This window comes from Mya arenaria, chromosome 17 (assembly GCF_026914265.1).
Source record: "Mya arenaria isolate MELC-2E11 chromosome 17, ASM2691426v1".
NCBI classification, from domain to species: Eukaryota; Metazoa; Mollusca; class Bivalvia; order Myida; family Myidae; genus Mya; species Mya arenaria.
Window position 1 is genome coordinate 48,115,835 of NC_069138.1, and position 22,160 is coordinate 48,137,994.

The 22,160-nt window shown below is 35.8% G+C and overlaps 1 protein-coding gene and 1 long non-coding RNA gene across 2 annotated transcripts; both read left to right on the top strand.

Annotated features, from left to right (window-relative positions):
• The first annotated feature begins 2,911 nt into the window (after window positions 1-2,911).
• Window positions 2,912-20,895, top strand: LOC128223563 (uncharacterized). Its single transcript, XM_052932840.1, has 19 exons — window positions 2,912-3,008; window positions 3,369-3,551; window positions 4,037-4,160; window positions 4,696-5,860; window positions 9,586-9,814; window positions 9,943-10,923; window positions 11,031-11,800; window positions 12,913-13,423; window positions 13,601-13,717; window positions 14,088-14,395; window positions 14,522-14,629; window positions 14,896-15,052; window positions 15,157-15,340; window positions 15,466-16,967; window positions 17,006-17,104; window positions 17,257-18,194; window positions 18,493-18,835; window positions 19,005-19,550; window positions 20,289-20,895. Exons 1-19 carry the CDS (start codon window positions 2,912-2,914, stop codon window positions 20,570-20,572), a joined length of 8,646 nt encoding a protein of 2,881 aa, XP_052788800.1. The 3' UTR covers window positions 20,573-20,895.
• Window positions 6,697-8,476, top strand: LOC128224197 (uncharacterized). Its single transcript, XR_008259453.1, has 2 exons — window positions 6,697-6,936; window positions 7,253-8,476. It is a non-coding gene; the product is annotated as an uncharacterized LOC128224197 (long non-coding RNA).
• Window positions 20,896-22,160: the final 1,265 nt, after the last annotated feature.

The window sequence follows — 22,160 nt, forward strand, 5'->3', positions numbered from 1 at the left end:
TCAGCTTGCCAGGAAAAGACAACTCTAATAGGTTTCTATTGCATCGTGTCTTCAAGCATTTTTTTTTCGGAAATACACTTATTTTCACATGCAGACCATCTGGACGCGTATGCGCATCATAGTTTCATTCGTCAAGCGGTTGGAAAGCGTTTTTCAGTTGACAACATATTCCTGCTTGAAACCAGCTTTTCCATAGCCGAGCTACCGGAAGCATGTTTTTTCTCGAGCTGCTGAATGCTCTTTTGTTTCGGCCATTGTAACGTCAGCGTAGAATTCGACTCACCATCCGGTTTGATTTAAACATATTTCATTCAGGATATACAAACTTAGTACACAGAATATGCGCACACACACAAGATGTCTATAATATTGAAATGAATTAGAACGAAAGCAAAGCTTATAGAGTTTCTCTCCCTTATAGAACTCTTCATCCGGTTTAGTAAGTGCGATAGTTTCAGGCATCCAACACTTCAAACAGTTCCGTTAATAACTTGGTGGTTGACTGCTAACTGTGCCATTTCCGGCTGAATTGTAGATGAGCACCGAGTCATTTGCTTGTTGTGGAGATATATTGTCAGTAATTCTTAATGGAAAAAAGAGAGAAAATAAACCGGGCTTAGTTAATATAATAATCGTTTGTCGACAAACAGTCTTTTGCGCATTTATTATCCAAGGTAGCATGTCAAGTGTTTCGGCGGTTCACAAGGTTTGTGGGCGGGCAATCCGGAAGTGTGCGTGCTCGATTCTCCAGTCTTTGTCGATATTCGGCAAACCTAAATAAGTCTTTTCCACAGAGCTATAATTTTAGTTAAATAGAAAATTTGCCAAGTTCCTATAATTAACAGCTCAATGACGTTAAATGCCGCTTGCCTCATTAGCAAAAAACATCTTCAAAAGACAGGTGAATGATGATAGTTTTAATAACCATTGTTTTAGAATTTAAATAAACCTTAAATGAACTTCAAAAGCCATATTATTTAAATATTATATATATTCATCATTACAGTTTCATTTGTGTTTTGTGGCTTTGTTGAGCATTTTATATTAATTAAAATATTTGAATACATAGCAGTATCATCCTTTTTTAACATAAAATATTAAAGGTTTATTTCATGCATATGGGTTAAAGAGTGGGGAATATTGGTGAATTTAACCTCAAGCTCGAGTAAATCGTATTTTTAAACTTGTTTGAGATCATTTCTTAACAAAAGGTGGTTGCAGTTTAAACTGATCATAACGATGTTGTATCTGCGTAAATGTTTTAAGTCATTTAATGATATTATGATTAAAAGCATTCAAATTTTTATACAGCGTTATTATTAAAGCTTATAGCCCTCTTTCATTCAGACAAAGCTCATACAATAAAATATAAGTTCTAAAATAGTACTTTACTTAAGGCAATATATTCTGCTGTCTAATGTTGTGTTAGATACAAACAGTCAAGATCAGACTGGTTCGAATCTGGCACTGGCCTGAAACAGGGCTGGTCGAATTCAAGTTTATTATTTCTATTCTTCCTGAATGACGTCATGTCTAATATAAACAGTAAACGCTAGGTATTTCTCCTTATGTTTGCGGATGACGCAGCTTTATTTTCACATAACCCAAACTCTCTACAATGCATGTTTAATGATCTCCAAGAATATTGCAACAGCTGGGGGTGAAAATTAATGCTAACAAAACGAAAGGTATGATTATTGAAAAGGGCCGTCACACAACCTACCAATTTTATCTTTACGACGCCGAAATAGAAAAAGTTACTTCCTTTAAATATCTTGGGGCACATTTATATAAGAACAATAACTGGAACAGAACACAAATGCTTAAAAATAAAACTCCCTTTAATGCTTAAAAGGTATCATGGTTTTGAAGGGCACTAATAAGGAAGATTAAGAAATTACTCAAATAGTCTAAGAGATAAACACTTACGCTTAAAGAAAACCATTAAGATTTGAAGATGATAAAGTTTTTCTTTATTTAAAGATTCCCCTTAAAAAAGTGTTCTTACAAATTGCTTGTTTTCGTTATTTCCTCAAATAGCTTTAAATAAACTATGGTGTTCGATCAAATCAGGAATTTTCTTACTGCGCATATCAGGAAAGTAGGTTTAGCATTCTTTGTTACATGACATGTCATGTACTTTAGATGAGGTTCAAATTCTTAAGCGCTTGTTAAATGTGGACCATTTATGGTGTTAGATAGTTTTTACAGTGTCGTTTTTACTAATGTTATAAATAAACGGCCTTTATCAAATTTACCGCTGGCGTTAATGTGCACTTTATGTACATGCAGTTTAGTAAATATGTATGAAAATCATGCAGATTGATGAACCATATTACAGCGAATGCTTCCACGTTTATAGTGTTGGGGCAGCGTCAATTATTTGATACTAACATGTCATTTGGATAATTTAAAGACTTCATTTGATCGCGTGGATACTAATTCATGACACTTAAATTTGAACGATGCGATCTGTAGTTTTGTAGTATCACCCATAACATCTTTATTTCCATTTGGTTAGTATTCATATCAAAATCTAATGTACATCTGATATCAATCACTATAAAAGATCTGAGACATAATATATATTTGTAACAATCATTTCTATCATACATCATTACTTCTTTATCTACATAAAGTAAATTAATTAATTAACTGTTTAAATGGTGAATCTTCCGTGGCGACATACCTTACGGGATTAGCAATTCATGTATCGACACAATATGTTGACATATTTCTGCCATGTTTTTTCTGGCATATTCGCGCCGAAACACCAATACGTTTGTCATAATGGCGTTTAAGCGGAGTACCAGCGAATAAAACAAACACTTAATTTATGGCATACCAGAACGACACAGCAAACGTTTGTTACTTATAACGGGTTTATTTTTAAGTATGTCCAACAATCACCATGTGTGAACAGAGACACTGCACATCAGCCTCCAACGTCTACTGCAAGAAATGCTACGACTTCTTCAAGCGATACAACGGCGCCAAAGAATGTCAGCGTAAGGATTTATCAATTGAAGTCAACATATGATGACAAAATAATTACTTATGTTCAGATATATATATAATGACGGAGACTGGCACTAAAGAACCACTCTCCTGAATTCAAAACATCAAAACACACATATGTTTATATCTATATTCTATAAAACATGAGAAATATACGAACTTATAAATCGGTAATGAATATATAACAATATATGTGTAACAGAAACCGTTTTCTTTCACAGATTGTATCGTATAAACAGGTAATAACCAAATAACTTGAGTTAAGAATCGAATGAGTCATATCTGTATCAGTATAATTTCAACATGTCGTTTAGGGATGTGTTCTTGGAACAACCATTATTGTTGGCCAGGGAGCTGCAGAGATGGTCTCACCAAGTACTGCTCGTGCGAAGCGGAGTTTATCAGAGTTTCAAGTTCTAGTGAAACGTCGTGTCAACCAACTAAGAAACCATCTATCACAACATGTGACACTGTGGCTTTTGGACCAAATGGTGAAAAGAAAAGAGCAAATTCCTCGAGCAGTTCAACTGAGTGTCGGTATTTACAAGATATGTATGGAAATTATCAGCCGACGATGGTGCAGTTTGACTTGAGCACTGACTACACAATTAGCATTCCCAGCTATTCCCGCCCTTCATTTATTCTTGAGCATAACTTTGGAATAACGGACGCAACAGTATATATGCAACGCCAAAGAGTATCGGGTATGGATCAAATTTCCATGTATGAATTTTAATATTTCCGTTCGGAAAATCTAATCAATATAAGTTTATTGTAGTGTATATTTGAAATGTGCGTAAATGATGTTACAGTAATTTCAACTGACTTACATTTGATACCATCAGGAAAAATTTTTAATCCCGGTATGCGAGGCAGAACAAAGTCAGACTGGTTTTACATGTACCATAACGGCTGGTTAACACAGAAATTACGTTTACAAAAATGTTTCAAATACGTCGTTAGCGTATGTAAGGACATACTCGTAGTTTATTATCAAATATGACTGTGTTTGTGACAGGTTCGCTTACTACTTTATCAACAAACAGACGACTTACAGATATTAATTCGAGCCAGGATGTTAGGAGGGTTTTTCATAATTCACATAAGCTTACGACTACATACACACTCGCAAATGGACAGGCGTAAGCTAATTTATGTTTTAATACACATTGATCTTTATTCACATCGAAAACAATTATTTTAAAAATGTCACAGTACGGATATTTAAAAAAACATATTCCCTGGTTTGTTATATAAATACAATTCTGTATTTAACATGGTATTTTAAATGACAGTTATATTCATTTTCTTGGATAAGACTATTACCCAGACAATAATTGGCGCTTTGACGTCATTAGAGTTTCCAAACTGCATTTTTAGACGGCATATTTTAAATTTTTCTAAGGTTTTTAACACTTGATCAGGTAAAAACAGTTTTGTTTTTTTGTTTCGATACACTTTTATTCAAGTATTAAAACAGTTATTTTATAGCTATGGATGTAACAGTACAAACTGCTGTCCTTTGGTGTAAGCGATGAAATTCTGAACTGTTCACCCGGCCTATCGGCCTAGGACAACAGTTCAGATGGCATTCTCTCCACCTCTGGACAAACATTTGACTGTTACATCAATAACCTTGAAAATAACTGTATAATATTATTTGATATTTGTGAACAGGTTGTGTTTGAAATACGAAGTTAAAGGTGGTGGTTACTTGAAAGCAATCGATACGAGAAAAAAAACCCGCAAAGTTGTCAAGGCTAAGCCTTACCACAAAACTGTAGAACAACAAACAGTTTGCTATCGATTTGACAGCCACCCACCTGAACACTGTTCAAAATTATCGAGATGTGGCATTGAACCTCTCCATCTCGACAAACAAATAACGCGATCATATCTCCACAACGTCCAGTTTCACGGTTGGGTGGATCCTGTTCCTCCTTGGGGAGCCTCGCGCACAGCTTCATCCATAGAGAGCTACGAAATTCGGGTAAATGAGGTTTTGCCTTCGAAAGGGACATTAATGGTAGGTTACTTAAAAACCATAAAACATTCAAAGGTTAAACACACAGTTAAAAACATGGATCTAAATCTTATTTCGGACAAACCTAGGCTCTATTGTTTTACATTGGAGGTTAAGGATGTTGCGGACAATGTTCAACAGTGTCGACGCTTTGTTCTATTTGATAACACTTCGTCCATTCAAATTTGGAAAGGAAAGCCATTTAGATTTACATCTGCCTCACCTGAAACGGATTACACATGGCAAACCCATCACAACGATATCTGCATAAGCTGGAAAGATTACTTTTACAACGATTTCTACATACATAATGAACTTCTGAATCCTATTGAGACTGCCCCGCATGGTCTCATTGCCGGCTCATACGAGCATTTAAATGGAGAAATATCTGTCTTTGGGACATCGAATGTGTATGGTATTATTTCATACCATATATCGTGGAGCCTGAATCATGGTCCATTCTCAGCAGATAAACCTGTCCCTTCATTAAAAAATCAATCCTTTTGCAAGGATTTGAATGTTGAAGACGGCGATACATACACACTGAACATAAAGGCTATTGATATAGCTGGAAATACCCTTAGCGATTACCGAACTGTATATATTGATCGCTCAACGCCACATCTTAATAACATTTGGCTTGAGAAAGATGGATACGAAATGCTTTATGTACATAATAGCACGGACCTGTCCAAAATGAAGATGATGTTTGATGCTCTTGATCCACATAGTGGGTTATCTAAAATACACTGGACATTTGGAATATCCGACGCAATGACCGAGCTTATAAGTGAGCACCTAGCTATTAGGACCATAAATGTAAGTATATGTATGAGTATATTATACAGGGGTTGTTCGAAACGTTCGCGGAAAAGTGCTCTCATTTAATTGTATTTCAAATCTCATTTTCATGAATATTGCTGTTATAATACATGAAACATTTCTAACATAAAATTGATAAAAAAAAACAATTAAACAAAAGATCGAATAATTTAAATTGTATAATAATGTGATTTTTAAAGACCCTTCGTCATTGACACGTCATGAACACAACAACATAGATTTTCAGTTGTTTACTTCTGTCGTTTTCAAAATACTCTCCACTGACCACGAGGCATTTATACACCGTTCAACTTATCCATAGTAACTATTTGTGTACGAGTCAGGCGAAGGGAAGATATCGCGGACTGAACTGAACTCGTCAATGGCATTGAATTGCTGTCCTCTCAGGAATCTTTAAGCACAGGAAAAGGGACGAAATCGCATGGTCCTAAATCAGGGTTGTACGAAGGGTGTTCTTTGACTTCCACGGAAGGCGAACATTTCCTGAGATGCCCATATGAAATCCCAATTAGGCCACACCAAATTAATAACTTGTTCATCGGATTTCCTGCACCTATTTCTTCAGAAAAAATAAATATTTTTATTGTTTTTATCACTTGCGCCCGCACCATCTAAAAAAATAGTTATTTTTTACGAGCGCTAATTTATTTAGTAGAATGTAGCCTTTTCCCTTATCACCGCGTTTTTCGATCGTAACAATTATCAATGCACCGGCTCAATCATGCAGCCGCTCTAATTAGAGTCTATGAACGATATAGACCCAGATACAAGCGTCTAGATGACCGAGACTAAAACACTTCCTGATTCTTGAAAATTACGTCAACAAATGACAATTCTACCACCATTTTAAGTTTGATTAAATTTTGGACAAATGTGTTTGTTTTAATTTGGCTCCCGCTAAAAGTAAACGTATATATACTGGGCAAGAGTTGCTGAATTTTATCGTGAATGACAGTGAATTTGGTTCGGACATGTTTGACGGAAATTCGGATGACCGTTACAGTGAAAAGACAGTTTCCAATCGGTCATCTATACCTACTACACCTGTCCAGGTAAATCTTCATGTGTGTATTTTAACTTCTTTGTTGTTTTGCTGTTAATATTGCAAATATGATGTATTTTTTGTATTATTTATTTCCTTCAAAAATATACATTTTATGATCTATGCATGTTTGTTTTTATTTGCTTCAGATCAGAGTATATTGTTTATTTAACTCATATGCAATGCATGTACATTAATAGAAAAATAAAGTTTGGCCAAGAAACGAGCACCACCTTTCTTGTGTTATCATCAAACTGTTTCAGTAATGCATACTACATTATACTACAATAAACATTTATGTATAATATTGCCTATTAAAATTTCAGATTCCTCCGACGCAGCGGATCATAAATTCCTGTCCCCATGAGGCAACGAGGGCATGCTTGGGGTGGAGGCCTTGGTCGCCGATGAGTCAATGTTCGTGGACAGTAGGATGACGCTAAAAATTAACCTGACTGACATTCATGTGTGCTTCATGCAATCCCATGAGTTTTACCATTCACACAAAAACATCAAACAAGCCGGATTGTGTATATTTTGTTAAAATTAGTCAAAAAGGATAAAAAAAGGTGTCAGACTGTGTGATTGGAAAAGGTATTAATCACACTTTGTGTTGCGAATAAATGTTTGTAGATTTTTTAGATGTTCATGTGTATATTTAAACTATATATGGAAATCATTCAAGTGTTAAATATTGCTGATTGTTTTTGTCTATGAAAAAATATTGCATATTCTTGTATTTTCTTCAAATATTGTTTGCTATATATATGGAAATTGACACAATCAGTATTTGCAGTACAACATAAGTAAAAGTGTCTATTGTATACATGTTTATGTTTTCTATTTTTGTCTAAATTTGAACAAGATCTAAAAAATAAGGAAAATTTGCAAGTTTAAAAAAGATAGGCGTTAGATTCTGAGAAAGCCTAAAATCAATCTGGGGCTGGCTGGTATTTTCTGCGACATATATTCAGCTGAAATGGATTACAATACGGTGTAGGTTTTTTGTAAATTCTTTTCTTCGAACTTAGATGGCTACCAATGCCAATCATGTAGTCAAAGCAAGAGTGATAGCTGTAGTTTATATTTGATTGCAAATGACTATAATAATTTTGTGAGTTATTTTTCAAGTCACCTTGTCTAGACTCATGGCATGAGATACGACAATGTATTTTAATTATTTTTAACCAAGTTTTCCTAAGGAAAAGTGGAAACCTAGTTTATAGATTTAGATATGCCATTGGGCAGGCAGGTGGCTGTGACCACTGACGCTTGTGTCCAGGCTTTAACTTAGCCATGCATAGGGTATTTTGAAAAAAAAAATCAAAAAGGTTTAAAAAACTGGAAAACTGTGGTTTGAGTTCTCTCATTTATGAAATAGTTTAAAGAAATACATTTGCTTGATCTCAAATAGCATTTGTTTGATCTCAAAACTAATATTTGTATATAATTATCTTTAAGTGTTATCATTCTTTCACTGGATGTTATCCTTGTACTGTTTGCAATATCTTTGTTTAGTTAATAAGTGAATAAAATGTGAGCAAAAGTGAGTTTAATGACTATATATATTTGTTCGCTCTTCGCTCGCTCCTCTTTTTTGCTAAATGCAAAACAAATATTTTTATTATTATTTCACTCGCTCGCCCCATTATTTTTTGGAAAAAATCCGATGAACAAGTTATCAATTTGGTGTGGCCTTAAGGACCAGTGAATAATTATTGTTTGTTTATTCTATATGTTTGTTTCTGACTCGTTAAGACTGAATCCCGTCAACGGCAACTATACGCCCGAAAAGCGCCTCTCATTCCCGCTTAAAATACTCGACTTTCGGTTCTTTTTCAATCTCCGAAAAACATGGGATCAGACTGAGCTTATTCTGTAGTTTTTCGCATAAATATTGCACTTAATCTTCTTATATTAAGTTCATCATGAATGATATTTAAAACAGTCCTAACACTACCGTTAACTCTGTCGATAATTTCTTCAATTGTGATACAGCGGACCTTTTAAAGCAGCTCCTTGATCTTTTCAATAGCACGTGACGTTTTCGACTTCAGGCAAATGTTCAATGGATGGTCGGTAAAATTGTCCTATCTGTCTTGATACTGTGCAAACCACTTGAACATTTTCGTTTTCTTCTTAGCGTTATTTCCATTGACCTTAATCGGCATATCCTTAAATTATGTTTTGGATTTTCTATTCAGCACACAACATTTAATGGTCGATCTTTGTTCAAGGCTTTTTTACGCACTGTTTAAACGAGTATGGCCGCCATGCAGTAAAATGACGTCATGAAAATCACGTAGGGTTATGGCGCCACAATGCAGCAAATTTGACACGGATAGCTTAGCAAACAACGCAGTTTTTCAAACGAAATTGCAGATAACACTTTGAACGTTGGGATGACTTTATTGCGTTGTAATAAAGACTGCTATTTTCTTATTAATACATGTTTAGATATACATTTTGTAAAATAAATTAAATATATATCAATTTACAAAATGGATAAGTGCCATTTCGTTCAGATTAAAAAAATGAGATCAGTTTCCTTATATTGAACTTTTTACCAGTACGGTATTTAACCTGTCACTAGTGTCTGAATGTGCGTAAATAAATTTATTTTACGATTTGTTGTAACGCACTGTGTCTCACGTTTCAGGATTCATGCACAACCACACAGTGCTACTGTCCGGACATTGGTGAATGTGCATTTTTCAACTACACAATACCACTCAACAAACTAAACGTTAAGGACTTACACATTGGCAATCACAATAGAAACTATTATTTCACCATAAAAGTAACAAACATGGCCGGGCTTTCAACAACGGAACACATTGATGTGCTTGTTGATGAGTCGCCTCCTTCAAAGGGTGTTGTTAACGAAGGTAATTAAAACAAACTTTTACGTAATAAACACGGTGTTTGTTTTTCTCAAACTACTAAAACTAAATTGATGTCAATAATGAGCAGTTATCGTATTATTATGGTAATACTATTCGAATGTGTTCATCAGGTCCAGAAGATTCTCCTGATATTGACTATACAAGTGGCGATTCCATTCTCGTGCACTGGCATGGTTTTATTGACCACGAAAGCGGCATCAAACTGTACAGAGTTGGATTGTCCGACAGATGTCTGAGTACACAAGACTTGTACAACTTAACAGAAGTACAAAGTACTAAGATTTTCAAGGAGCTTCCTTTCACGGAAAAGTCAGTCCGAGTACCAACGACTTTTACCGGAAAGCGATTTGTGACTGTGATTGCCCTAAATAATGCGATGGAACCCTCAAAACCTGCGTGTTCCGATGGAATAACCCGTGACCTTTCGCCGCCAGAATTTAGAAATATGACCTTAAAGCATGGTTCATTGCAAGAAAGCCTACTATGTTTACACGGCAAAGTATATTTAATGCAGGAAAACATGCACAGCGAAATACTGCACAACACATCCAATTGCCGTAGTATTTGTGCTGCCAATGTGGAATCGCATAAGGTTGCCGAAATATATCCGATACATGAAACTAAAGGAAAGGATGAAGATATGTCTTCGTTTCTTTGTGGACAAAAACCCATGTACACAAACGAAACAGTCATCTATCTTCCCAATGATAATATATATACCACTTGGGATATTGAGGAATACGAAAGCCAAATTGATGATTTCTTCGTTGGATTAGGATTGAGTTCTACTGAAACTCAGAGCCCGTCCATTGTAGATTATCAGTCTACACAAAGGAAAACTTTTTTCAAACGTAGACATGAAGGCATAAGTTCCGACGAGTTATTCTACATTTTCGTGAAAGTAATCAATAAAGCTGGTTTGGAGAGAATCGCAACAATAGGTCCGCTACTCATTGATCAAACTCCGCCTTTGAATGGAACCCTTCCTCAAGTTATTGTTGAATCTGAGCACATTGTATTTGGATGGGATAGCAAAACTTTCTATGATGAAGAGCAGACTGCACAAATCGATCAAATATATTTCCAAGTTGGTAGGTATAAAAGATATTCTACTTAGTCATTGATGTGTACAAATCAGCATCGTATTAAGTCGCATTTTTAGCAGATAATTAATCTTAACCCTGTTTCTGCTTTACAGCACATGACGCTATTGCTGTTACACCGTATCTGGAATGGCGTCTAGACACATCACCCCCGTGCCCTTCGTACTCTGGTGGATGCTTTAGATATTCCCTACGCCGTTTACAGTTACAAGATACGGACAATAACCTCGAGTTTTACATTAACATGCATGTGTACAACAATGCCGGTCATTATCTTTCTCTAGAAAGTCAACCCTTTCAGCTCCCATCAAGATATCCTCCCGGACAAACTGTTATATCTGATATAGATCCCTCAGTAAATAACAGTGATATGGACGTTGATGCTCATTTTACGACGAAAGTGTTATGTGCAAGATGGAAAGATTTTTTACATCACGAGAATTTAACTTTAGAAGTAGGAGTAGGACTATCAAATGCTATTGATGACGTGATAAACTTTCAACTCATAAGCAACAGCAACTCGTTTTGCATACACTCAATTGATATCCGATCAAATATCAAATACGTTTTTTTGCTAAGGTCATCCAGCACCGGAGGAATCTCGGTTTCTTTTTCTGATGGCATAATGGTTTTAGATAAAGATGAAATAACGCATTCACTGTCCGTCAGAATTGGGTATGACTGTTCCATTGAAGTTGCAAATACATACGATGTTACCTTAGCAAACAACCCAGCGCGTTTGACAATTCTAAAACCGCTGCTTGTCGGACAACGTTATATCATCAACATTCCAAACAAAGCAGTTGTAACTTCAGAAGATGGAATTGTTTCAACAGAGGGCAAGGACACTTTCATTAGACCATTTGTAAACAGACCGACTTTGTTTATAGAAGTTGAACATTCATTAATTGTGGGTGACATTTTAGGTTTCAAATTAACATTATGCCCAGTTAATCACGTTCTACTTCCAACTAAACAACTTGTCGTAAGCTGGAAGTTTGCCGATCAACATCTTGCTTCTCTCTACAAAAACGCTAAACTAGCATTCAGTGTTGGCGTCAGTGAAAACGAAGGTCAAAACAGGACGTATGTTGTACCTTTCCAAACACGTATCGATTGCAACTATTCAATTTTAGAAGAATATTACTTTCTAGCAAACAAGAAGTATGTTGCTGAAGTACAGGTATGTTCAAAACTGGAATGCATAAAACCGGTACATTCGAATGAATTCTCTATTGAGCGGCTGAAACCAGTTTTGCAGATAAACGAAGCATCTTTATTGCTTGGGGATACGTGTATCCGTATCAAATTACATTGGTCAATTGAGGACAAAGATATTAGTATGGCATTCTATCAATGGACTTTAGCTCAGGACGAAGAGGGTCGGAAAACACTTCTCACTTGGAGATCAATTGCTAATGACTCTATCGATTTAACGGTAATGAGGTGGTTTGGTTATATTCATAAACAGTTAAACCCTATCGTTGTATAATTCCTAAGCGCTGTTTTGGATGGTTATACATTTGGAGCACAACTTAAATAATCATTTCATTTATCCCGAACTTGTAAAAACTGGGTTTTAATTTTATATAATGTTTTTCTATCTTAGGTTGAGGACTGTGTTGTTCTGCCAGTCCATGGACTTATTTCTTCATATGCTTGTATAAAAGCATTCTCAGTCAGCGGACAATTATTGAGTAGATGCAAAAGGCTAGCAAAGTTGGACTTTGGAACTTACGATGCAAATGTTGTTTACGACTTTGATACAAGATCGGAATCCTGGACGAAAATTAAATCGGTAAAGCTGTTAATTTCTGAATGTTTAAAACACCCGTAATACTTAGGTGACGTTTCAACAATTTACAGTTAACTCAGTTATCTTCATATTTCTATTTTAAGAACATAGTGTCGTTTTAACAAGTTACATGAAACTCATTAATTTTCTTACTTGTATTTGGATTATTTTATCTTTATTAGATAATTCACAGTTCGGATGTTGGCGACATGTATACGTTCTTACATGACAACGAACTTGACTTTGGAACTCGTAAATTTAGGCCAGCCGCAGCAGTTATGCACGCGAATGAGCGTAACGTATCTTGGTATTTGATGACATCAAGACATGTACCCGATAGTTGCGACACAGATGTATCATGTTTAAAAGAAAAGGTCACATCGGATGGTTTTGCTATTTTCGAAGAAACCGATGTGTTTCTTGACGCAACATTCTATATGTGTGTTTCCTCGAACGCGACGGTTGTTGAAAGGGAGTGGTATACAGAATCACTTGACGAAATTAGGTCTTGCAGTGACGGATTTATTTTAGACAACACTGCCCCCATCCCTGGTAATATTGATATTCAAAACGTCAATAGGTATATAACTGACATTGAACATGCTGTTATCACATGGGATTCGTTTCATAAAGAAACAGGGGCCACTCTTCTAGGATATCCAGAGGACATACAACATTACTCCATCGGCGTCGGTACGTATACTTCTCGGATTTGTTGGACCCTCATATGAACAATCTTTCTACAGTTTGTTTTGAAATTGTATTTCTAAAATAAGTTTCATACACAAATTCTTTAACTATTTTTTTAACAAAATTACTTTTACTGTTAATGCAAACACTTCATAATACTCTCAATACTGTTTTGTACAGGCTCCAGTCCGAATCGAGACGATATTTTTTCGTTTCGTAACACAGGACGAGAAAGGGCTGTCATGTTATCTCTAACTGGCGTTGTTGATGGCACTGCTGTTTATTTTACTGTAAACGGTAATATTCAAGATTCAAGACAGTATAATAAAATAACGAAAACATTAAATTGTTTATCGATAAGTGATAAAACAGTCAAATATACATGTTCATACAATCAACAGTATTATCGAGTTTGCATGATACAGACTAAAATAATGATCCAAGCAAAGACGAATAAGTATTACTTTAAACTAATGTCATAAATTACAAATGACCATCATAATAGAAATTACGACTTTGTATTGAGCGGCGTTTCCTTAGAAAGTAAGAAATATGGTAACACACGGATCCCTTAAAAGCCATTTTAGCTAGTGTTTACATATTTCAAAATCATTTGGTAAGGTGAAGAATAAAAACAAAAGACAAGTTTATTTATTTTTTATTGCAGGATCTGACCATTTTGGACTTTCTTCAGTGGTTGTTTCCACAGAGTTGGTCACGGACACATCGCCACCAACGGAGGGAATTATTCACTTTGACCAACACCATGCATATTACACCAGTGACACAATAAGCATAAGACTTGTTGGGTTTCATGACGATCACAGCGGTATTAGTTATTACAACGTCGGAATCGGATCGAGCAGCATCATGGTCGATACCTTATCTATGACAAAGTATTATACAGATCATTTCAATATTGATCTTCATTATTCGAATATCCTAGAAGGCCATGAATACTTTATTTTGGTGCAGGTAAGCTGCTTTCAGCTTTTGGAAAGAAATGTAAAAGTATCAAATTGATCAAACGTGTAAATGATATATCGTAACAATGTATTCATGTGACAGTATAATTATTATAACTGAACTGAACTTTTACAGGCGATCAACAGGGCAGATATTCCGAGTGCAATCGTGTCAAAACGATTTGTCTTAGATAGAACACCACCTCATGGAGGACACGTTTTGGATGGAAACTGGGAAAGCAAGGTTGATGTTTTTCGATATTTAACTTCAACCAATGTTGATATGTTCACTCCTTAATTAGGTTGCAGTGAAAATCAAATCACGGTTGTTATTTCACTGATAAAACTCCTTATTTCATCGAAAAGCATGAAAAGAAGTGTAATAAACATGGACAGCATGTATATTTCCACATAATAACATTATAATAGCCAACGTATATAACTGTACACATACATAAGCACATACGATAAATTATACATAATGAAAAGTGTCCGCGCTTTGCATTTCAGATAGACCTTGACTATCAATCAGACATATACACGATCCATGCCAACTGGAAAGGTTTCTCAGACATTGTAAGCGACATAGACTATTTCAGTGCAGGACTTGGAACAACCCACTTCGCTACGGACGTGCGGTCGTTTACAAACGTTGGGTTGAAGCAAGGTATATTTAAATGTGTCTTTATAGTTTTATGCGTATTTTGTCAGCTGTTTGGGTTGTATATTGATAAGCATGCTTCGATTTGTATGTGTCTGTTTGGTTTTCAGATATTTTTTGGAATGGTCCGTTTATTCCGGGAGATAAATATTATACAACAGTAGAAAGCTGTAATAAAGCTGGCCTTTGTACACAAAGATCGTCAGATGGAATAATACTGGACAATTCCCCACCAATTATGGGCCGTGTACAAGCAGGGTCTGGTATCCATCACAGCAGATATGTGCCATTAAAGTCAGTATAAAACACAATGTTTACCACAGTTTGTATAACCGGTATCCATGCAATTCTACACACTATAAAAATTAAACAATACTTTTCAAAACGATCTTCTAATTATGATAGATTAATATTTACAGCACCTCACTGAGACTACAGTGGGCTGGATTTCAGGACCCTCAGTCAGATATCGATCATTTTGAAGTGTGTTTAGGACGACAGAAAAACATGTGTGACATTGTTCCGTCATCCAATGCCCTTCTACACTCTTATATGATAAAGTCTAGTATAGCTCTGCCCATAAATCAGCCATTTTTTGCAACTGTTTGGGCCTTCAATGGAGTCGGAATGAAGGTTTCAAGTGCATCCGATGCGATTTTCGTGGACATTACAGCTCCGTACAACAAAATAAAACCTTCGATATTGCTTGATTATAACACTGTAAAGGATAAAAGCGCTCAATGGGAAAAGTCAATTATTAGAGTTACTTGGGAATTTTTAGACGACGAAAGCCCGATACTTAACCACGAGTTATCACTCTTTACCCATCATGAAGGACACACACCAGTTGAAAAAATACATCTCGGGTCGGAAAAACACTTCACTATTAACTTAGATGGAAGGAAATGGCTGCATAATGGTGACACATATTTTGTTGTCATTACTAGTTGTAACGCAGCAGGGCTTTGCTCAACAGAGAGAACAAATGATATTCTTATCGACTCTACTCCACCTCACCAGGGTGGTCTGAAACCACAAATGCTTTGGGAAAATTATAGAGATACCAGTGGAATCCACTCCAAAATCTCATTGACTTGGTATGGTTTCTACGATCAGGAATCTGGTATTGATAGATATTTTATTACTGTTTCAAGATATTTCAGTAAGCAGGAACTCTCTGGTGGTGTCCTCATCCAAAAACATGATAAAACTTCTGATAAACAACATGGAAATTTCACACTTCAAGAAGCTTTAAAACCTGATAATCTTATAATTGTTTCTGTCTGGACTGCAAACGGTGTAGGATTAAACAGCTCGGTTGCACGTGTATCCCTATTTGCATTGTCAAGTGTGACATCGGCCGTTATTATTGAAAATCAGCGGGGAATACTCGAACTAGAGAAGCACTCTTGTGGCGTTCATTTTTGCAACAAGGACTGCACATGCGCTGTAGTTGGAAAGCCATGTATTGAAGTTGAAACAAATATGTCGTGCGTCGAGATTGATGCATTTAACACGACTGATAACGAAGTGGCACGGTTTGCAGTTTTTGGAGGCCTTCAGTTTCAGCCTTTGACTTTAACAGCATCATCAGCTTGTCTTGCCGGGCACTGGACTCAGATCGAACACTCGAGAAAGGATCCAGACATTCATAGATTTGAGTGGAGTATTGGAATTCACAATCAGCCGCATGGAGAAGGGATTTTCGATTTACAAAAGGAGTTTCCCTGGGTTGATATAGGTTTGCGACAAGAATTTGTTCACTGCTTGCCTATCAATAGATCTCTTATTCATGGCGAGCTCTATGACATATACGTTAAAACTTGGTATGGACCAAATAAATCCGCCATATTTACGTCGGAATCTATTAAAATTGATCAAACTCCCCCAAGTGTGCGTAGAGGACGATATATTATCGAAGGCATAGATGATTGTGCAACAGATCTTCAGACTTCATAGACTGGACGGATGAGATTTCGGCGTGTTGGTCCGGGGTCTTTAGTGAGCAACAGAGCCATATACAACATTACTCAGTTGCCTTAGGAACTTCACCAAACGGTACCTAAATAGAGAACCATGTTAAAAAGTTTTCGATTGAATTAATTAGTTATGGTAAACAATATAAGCTCCTGTTGTTATTTTTTGAATTTGATAGGTAACAAGATTTTGGTAATGATACTGTTATTGTTAAAAAGTTGTAATTGTTTCAGTTGATGATGTATTTGCATCAGCGAATATGGGATTGAAAACAAATATTTCCATCGGTAATCTGACTTTGGAGCACGCCGTTAGATACTATTTTACTGTCACTGCCGTGAATACTGCAGGGCTTCACACTTCGGTTTCGTCGGACGGATTTATAATCGATACGACCCCACCATCAGATGGCGTTGTTTATAATACAAATGCGTATAAAAACGTTGCATACCAATCATCCGTTACATCTCTAGGACTTTCGTGGCATGGGTTTCAGGACCATTGTTCAGGAATAAACAGTTACTATGTTGCTGTTGTGGAAAATCAAGTGCCTCCTTATTCTATTACGAATTTTACACAAGTTTATCTCATGACGAGTTTTACCATCAAGGATTTAGATATGATTCCTGGCAGCGTTTATTACGGTGTGGTCAAGGCCATTGATGCCGCGGAACATGAAAGTCATCTTATTGTATCACCAGGTGTCATCATCGATCCTTCTCCACCCAAAGGCTACTATTGTAACCAGTTTGAACTTACGGATGTCATTGAATTGTTGGACGATTCGAAGGTTAATGGGACGAAGACAATTGTTGCAAAATTAGACAAAGATACCGTATACAGAATTGAAGGGTCTATTAAAAATACTTTTGTAGACTCAGTTATTCTTCAAATCAATCGTTTCATGACCAGACTCCAAACTGCTCTGAATCATAAACAAATTGCTGAATTTTCATATACGTTTGAGTCAATGGAAAAGGGGGCCCAGAATATTACCATTAGTGTTGAAAAAAATAATAATAATTTCACTAACATCTTAGAAACAACTCATTTACAAAGATGTGCGTCTATTATTGAAAACAACGCAAAAGCTCTTCATGTTCGGCAAATAAGACATGATTCTGTAGCTGTTACTGCTATGATTCAGGATAAAGAAAGTGATCTGAAAATGGTATGCAATAGTTCTTATCTTATAGTTAGTTTGCATTACCTTTTCTGAAACACGTTTTACTTGATTTATAACACTAGTAAAAAAGGGTTAGTATTTAATGTTTCGTTTAGGTAGTATTGTATGTTTAAGTCGTATGTATGTATGTATACCTGTTTTGACTATATTGGAGGTTAATGCACAATGCATAGCTTTATATATGTGTAGTATAATTATGATATTTATCATTTAAAGTTCTTTTATATCTCATATACAAAAAAATAATGGTGATGATCTTCATGCCGTTATGGTTTAATTCCAGGTACAAATTGGTGCAGGTACCACACCTGGAGGGCTTCAAATTCAGCCATTAACACATATTCATGTTGATATAATGAGTGTGGTTATTAAAGGTCACCTTGTGCATGCGATGAAAGTATATACGACGATTATTGCTGAGAATCATGCAGGCCTGAGATCAGTTTTCCAGTCAACAGAACCAATTATTATTGACCATACTTCTCCGATTATCACTGATCTGGAGGCTTTAGCAACGGTAGTCTATGTCAATGAGTCGGGTGAAATAGATTCAAGAGTTCAGATCAATGCAACCTGGAATGCGCAAGACGATGAGAGCGATATTATACATTGTACTTGTTCTGTTGGTAAGTCTAAATCAAACGTTATACTTAGTATACATAGTTTTCAAGTTCGCTAGAGGGACTAGAATTCAGTTTATACTTCTACAAGAAAATCACTTACACAAAATATTACCAATTTGATTCATATAACACTACGTATGCTATTTATACTAGATGTTGCATTATGTTGCAGGAATGTTTCCAAACAAAGACGATGTACAAGACAAATGGTTTGCGGATACTCTGTCAGCGTGTGAGTCGAACCTTCTACAACTTAAACACGGCGATAAGGTGTACGTCAATATCAACTGTGTCAACAATGTTGAACTAGCAACGACGAAAACTGTAGCTTCTAATACCGTATCCATGGATTTCATTACTTCAAACCAAGTGACAGTTAACATATTACCAGTTAACGAAGGTCTGTTCAGCTCAATGCTGCTTACTGTAGGCCCGGTTAAATTACAATCAAACACATCCTTGGTGCAAATCAGTTGGTCAGGATTCGAAGATACATCCGGTATTGACTTTTACGAATATTGCATATCGGACGAAAGAAATGCCACTATTGTAGACTGGACAAATGTTCACTTGAAGACGGTGGCAAGTGCTCGCGGGCTAACATTACACAATACAGAAACATTGAACGTAAGCGTCAGGGCTACAAACACCGGACAGCATAGAAGTGAGGCCGTTCATGCTTCCATATCCATTATCAGTCAGCCTCCAGCTTTGTCAGGTAAGACCATATAGTACCCTACAACGACTTTAAAGATTATTTGGCGTGTAACTCACGTATTCATAGCGAAAAGAGTATTCTAAATTAACTTTAACATTGATAAAGCAATTTATAAGTTTTTAACACTGATAAAATTGAATTGTCATGCTCACAAAACGTAGCTTCGGAAATAGCATAAGTTTGTTCACACCGTTTGTCTGAAAGGTTCAAATTTTTGCGAAGAGATTTAAAATACAGCGAGTATTTTTCACAAACAATGTTCGTACACGATAAGTTCAAATACGACTGGTACACAGCGGTTCGGGCATATCAAGTGGTTAAATAGTGACACGGACAGAACAATATGTTTAAGTGACTGCGCTACATTTTATTGCACATTTAATCAACATAAATCCGATTTATCTACAGTGTGTCAATAACTACTTAGATAAACATATTAAGAAAAATTATACTGCTGAAACTCATGTCTGGTTAGTTTTAACTTTGGATATATCTATATAAAAATTGTGTCTATATGTTATTTTACACTTGTAAACATGTGAAATAGACATACATATAATTTTGAGGAAGCAGTTTTAAAGGCAGCATTCATCTTTAATGTAATTAATGTATCGATCTTTAAAATATAATATACAGATAAGAAATAGGATTTGTGTAAGATGTATTAGACTATATATCCATTGTTTGTCTAAATAATACTTTGACAACTTCAGAGGCAATCAATTACTATAATTTCAGGAAGCCCTATACTTGTAACTCGAAACGAGCATCTTATTCACATCGACTGGGAACAGGCCTTCGATACTCTTCCGGAAATTCCAGTTGTTTGCAGCCTCGTTGTGGGATCCGGAGAAGGATTCACCGACATTTTGGATATCAACTATTACACCGGACATACATATGATATTGTGGCTCCATCGTCTACGCTGATTTCCCCGAAGATAACAGAGTTGTTCTTTACTATAGCATGTACTTATCCAACAGGGATGTCCAGCGTGTACAGGACAATATTCACATTGTAATAATTTACTTGCTAGTTGCAACGCTTGGTTTTTGCAAAGCTAGTGTTTTTGTTATTACATTTCATAGTGTTGCTTTCAGTATATTTATATAAATGCCTTAATATTGTGTGGGGTCGTTACTCTTCTTCATTGTTATCTTAACCATTGTTGTTCGATGCAGGCGGAAAACCGTGGACTAGTTACTTTTACACTATTACGTCTAACTATATTGGTTTATAAAAATACGTTGTATTTGTACACGTTTGCCGTGATTTACTTTCAATCTTTACATGCTGTTCGGTATTTACATACTAAATTGAGTCGCGGTTTGTGTTGCTTCCGTTTCTATAGTTACAAATATATTTGAAAATATAAGCATTATGTCTGATGTATTCTGTTTTTCTACAATCTTAACCACAAACTCAATTTATTCGGTGTTTAAGTGTATTGACACAATACACTATGTTAATAAAATAAATTAAAACATAATACATTTGATCAAAATTCTGACCAAGTGCACACATATGGAGCAAAATTACATGCAGAAAAACATATCATTAGGCCATCTGCATAATGGTATTATTATGCTGGAGAAAATGAGATGTGATGAAAGCACTTGTTTACAAAATTATTTGCGAAGAGATTTAAAATAGAGCGAAATTTTCTCTCTACTTTGACGGTAAATATAGCGGTGGATGTATATTGGTTCATTAATGTAACATTTCTTGTCAAGTTGTATAGAGACCATCCCCTTTTCGATCGAATTTTGAAGACAAGAACGTCATTTTCTTAGCGTTGAAATTTACTTCTGTGTTTAGGAATCCATCGATGACAAACTGTTTGGAAAATACCTGAAACAAAATATTAAGTTTATTCGGGGAGTGGGGGGACTTCTTCAAATTTTAAATACTTTATAAATCCAACAGTTAGGTATTTCTATCTTATGAGATGATAGTAGATCACAGTAAATCTTTAAGCACTCACCAATCATTTAGATGTCGCGCAAGATCATGGCGTCAATTACGAAATACGTCGATCTTCACAGTTCCACCAACATTACAGATATATCGAGTGTGCACGAAATATTAATATACGATATCATAATAACGGTCTTGACATTTCCTGTCCGATGATACTATAAAGGTTTTCAAATAAATCAGCGTTTTTAAGTTTTTAATAGCAATATTTCATAGTGTCACCCTAAAAGAGGATGTCCCACGTTACACCTCATCTTCCATTCCTTCGGACTCCACACACTTTGACAAGCCCAATTGCGTTCATATTCCGATAATGACATCAATCCCGCAATTCATTCCTTAAATGTTTGACAGTGTTTGTGTAAACAATTCTGATAAAACAATCTTTCGCGAGAATATCATAAAGTTTCTGTCGCAGACGTCAAACGACGTCATATCCTGTTATTCATTAAAAATCATATTCAAAATGCATATGTAGAACTTTGCGTGTAGAATTTGCCCAGGTGCAGATTTGAGACTTAGTAGAAAGCAATACCTGTATTTGGCATATATTTGTGGGCCAATGACATTCGATGATTACCCATATACTGTAGTTCCATATCATGTAGAGCAGATATGACTGTGAATACAAA

What these genes read in the sequence shown, in the direction of transcription:
- LOC128223563 (XM_052932840.1), top strand. Translation starts at nt 2,912, where the DNA reads ATGTGTGAACAGAGACACTGCACATCAGCCTCCAACGTCTACTGCAAG. An exon ending in TGTTTATTTTACTGTAAACG is followed by an intron (nt 13,718 to 14,087) that starts GTAATATTCAAG and finishes TTTTTATTGCAG; the next exon opens with GATCTGACCATTTTGGACTT. An exon ending in ACATTGTACTTGTTCTGTTG is followed by an intron (nt 18,836 to 19,004) that starts GTAAGTCTAAAT and finishes ATTATGTTGCAG; the next exon opens with GAATGTTTCCAAACAAAGAC.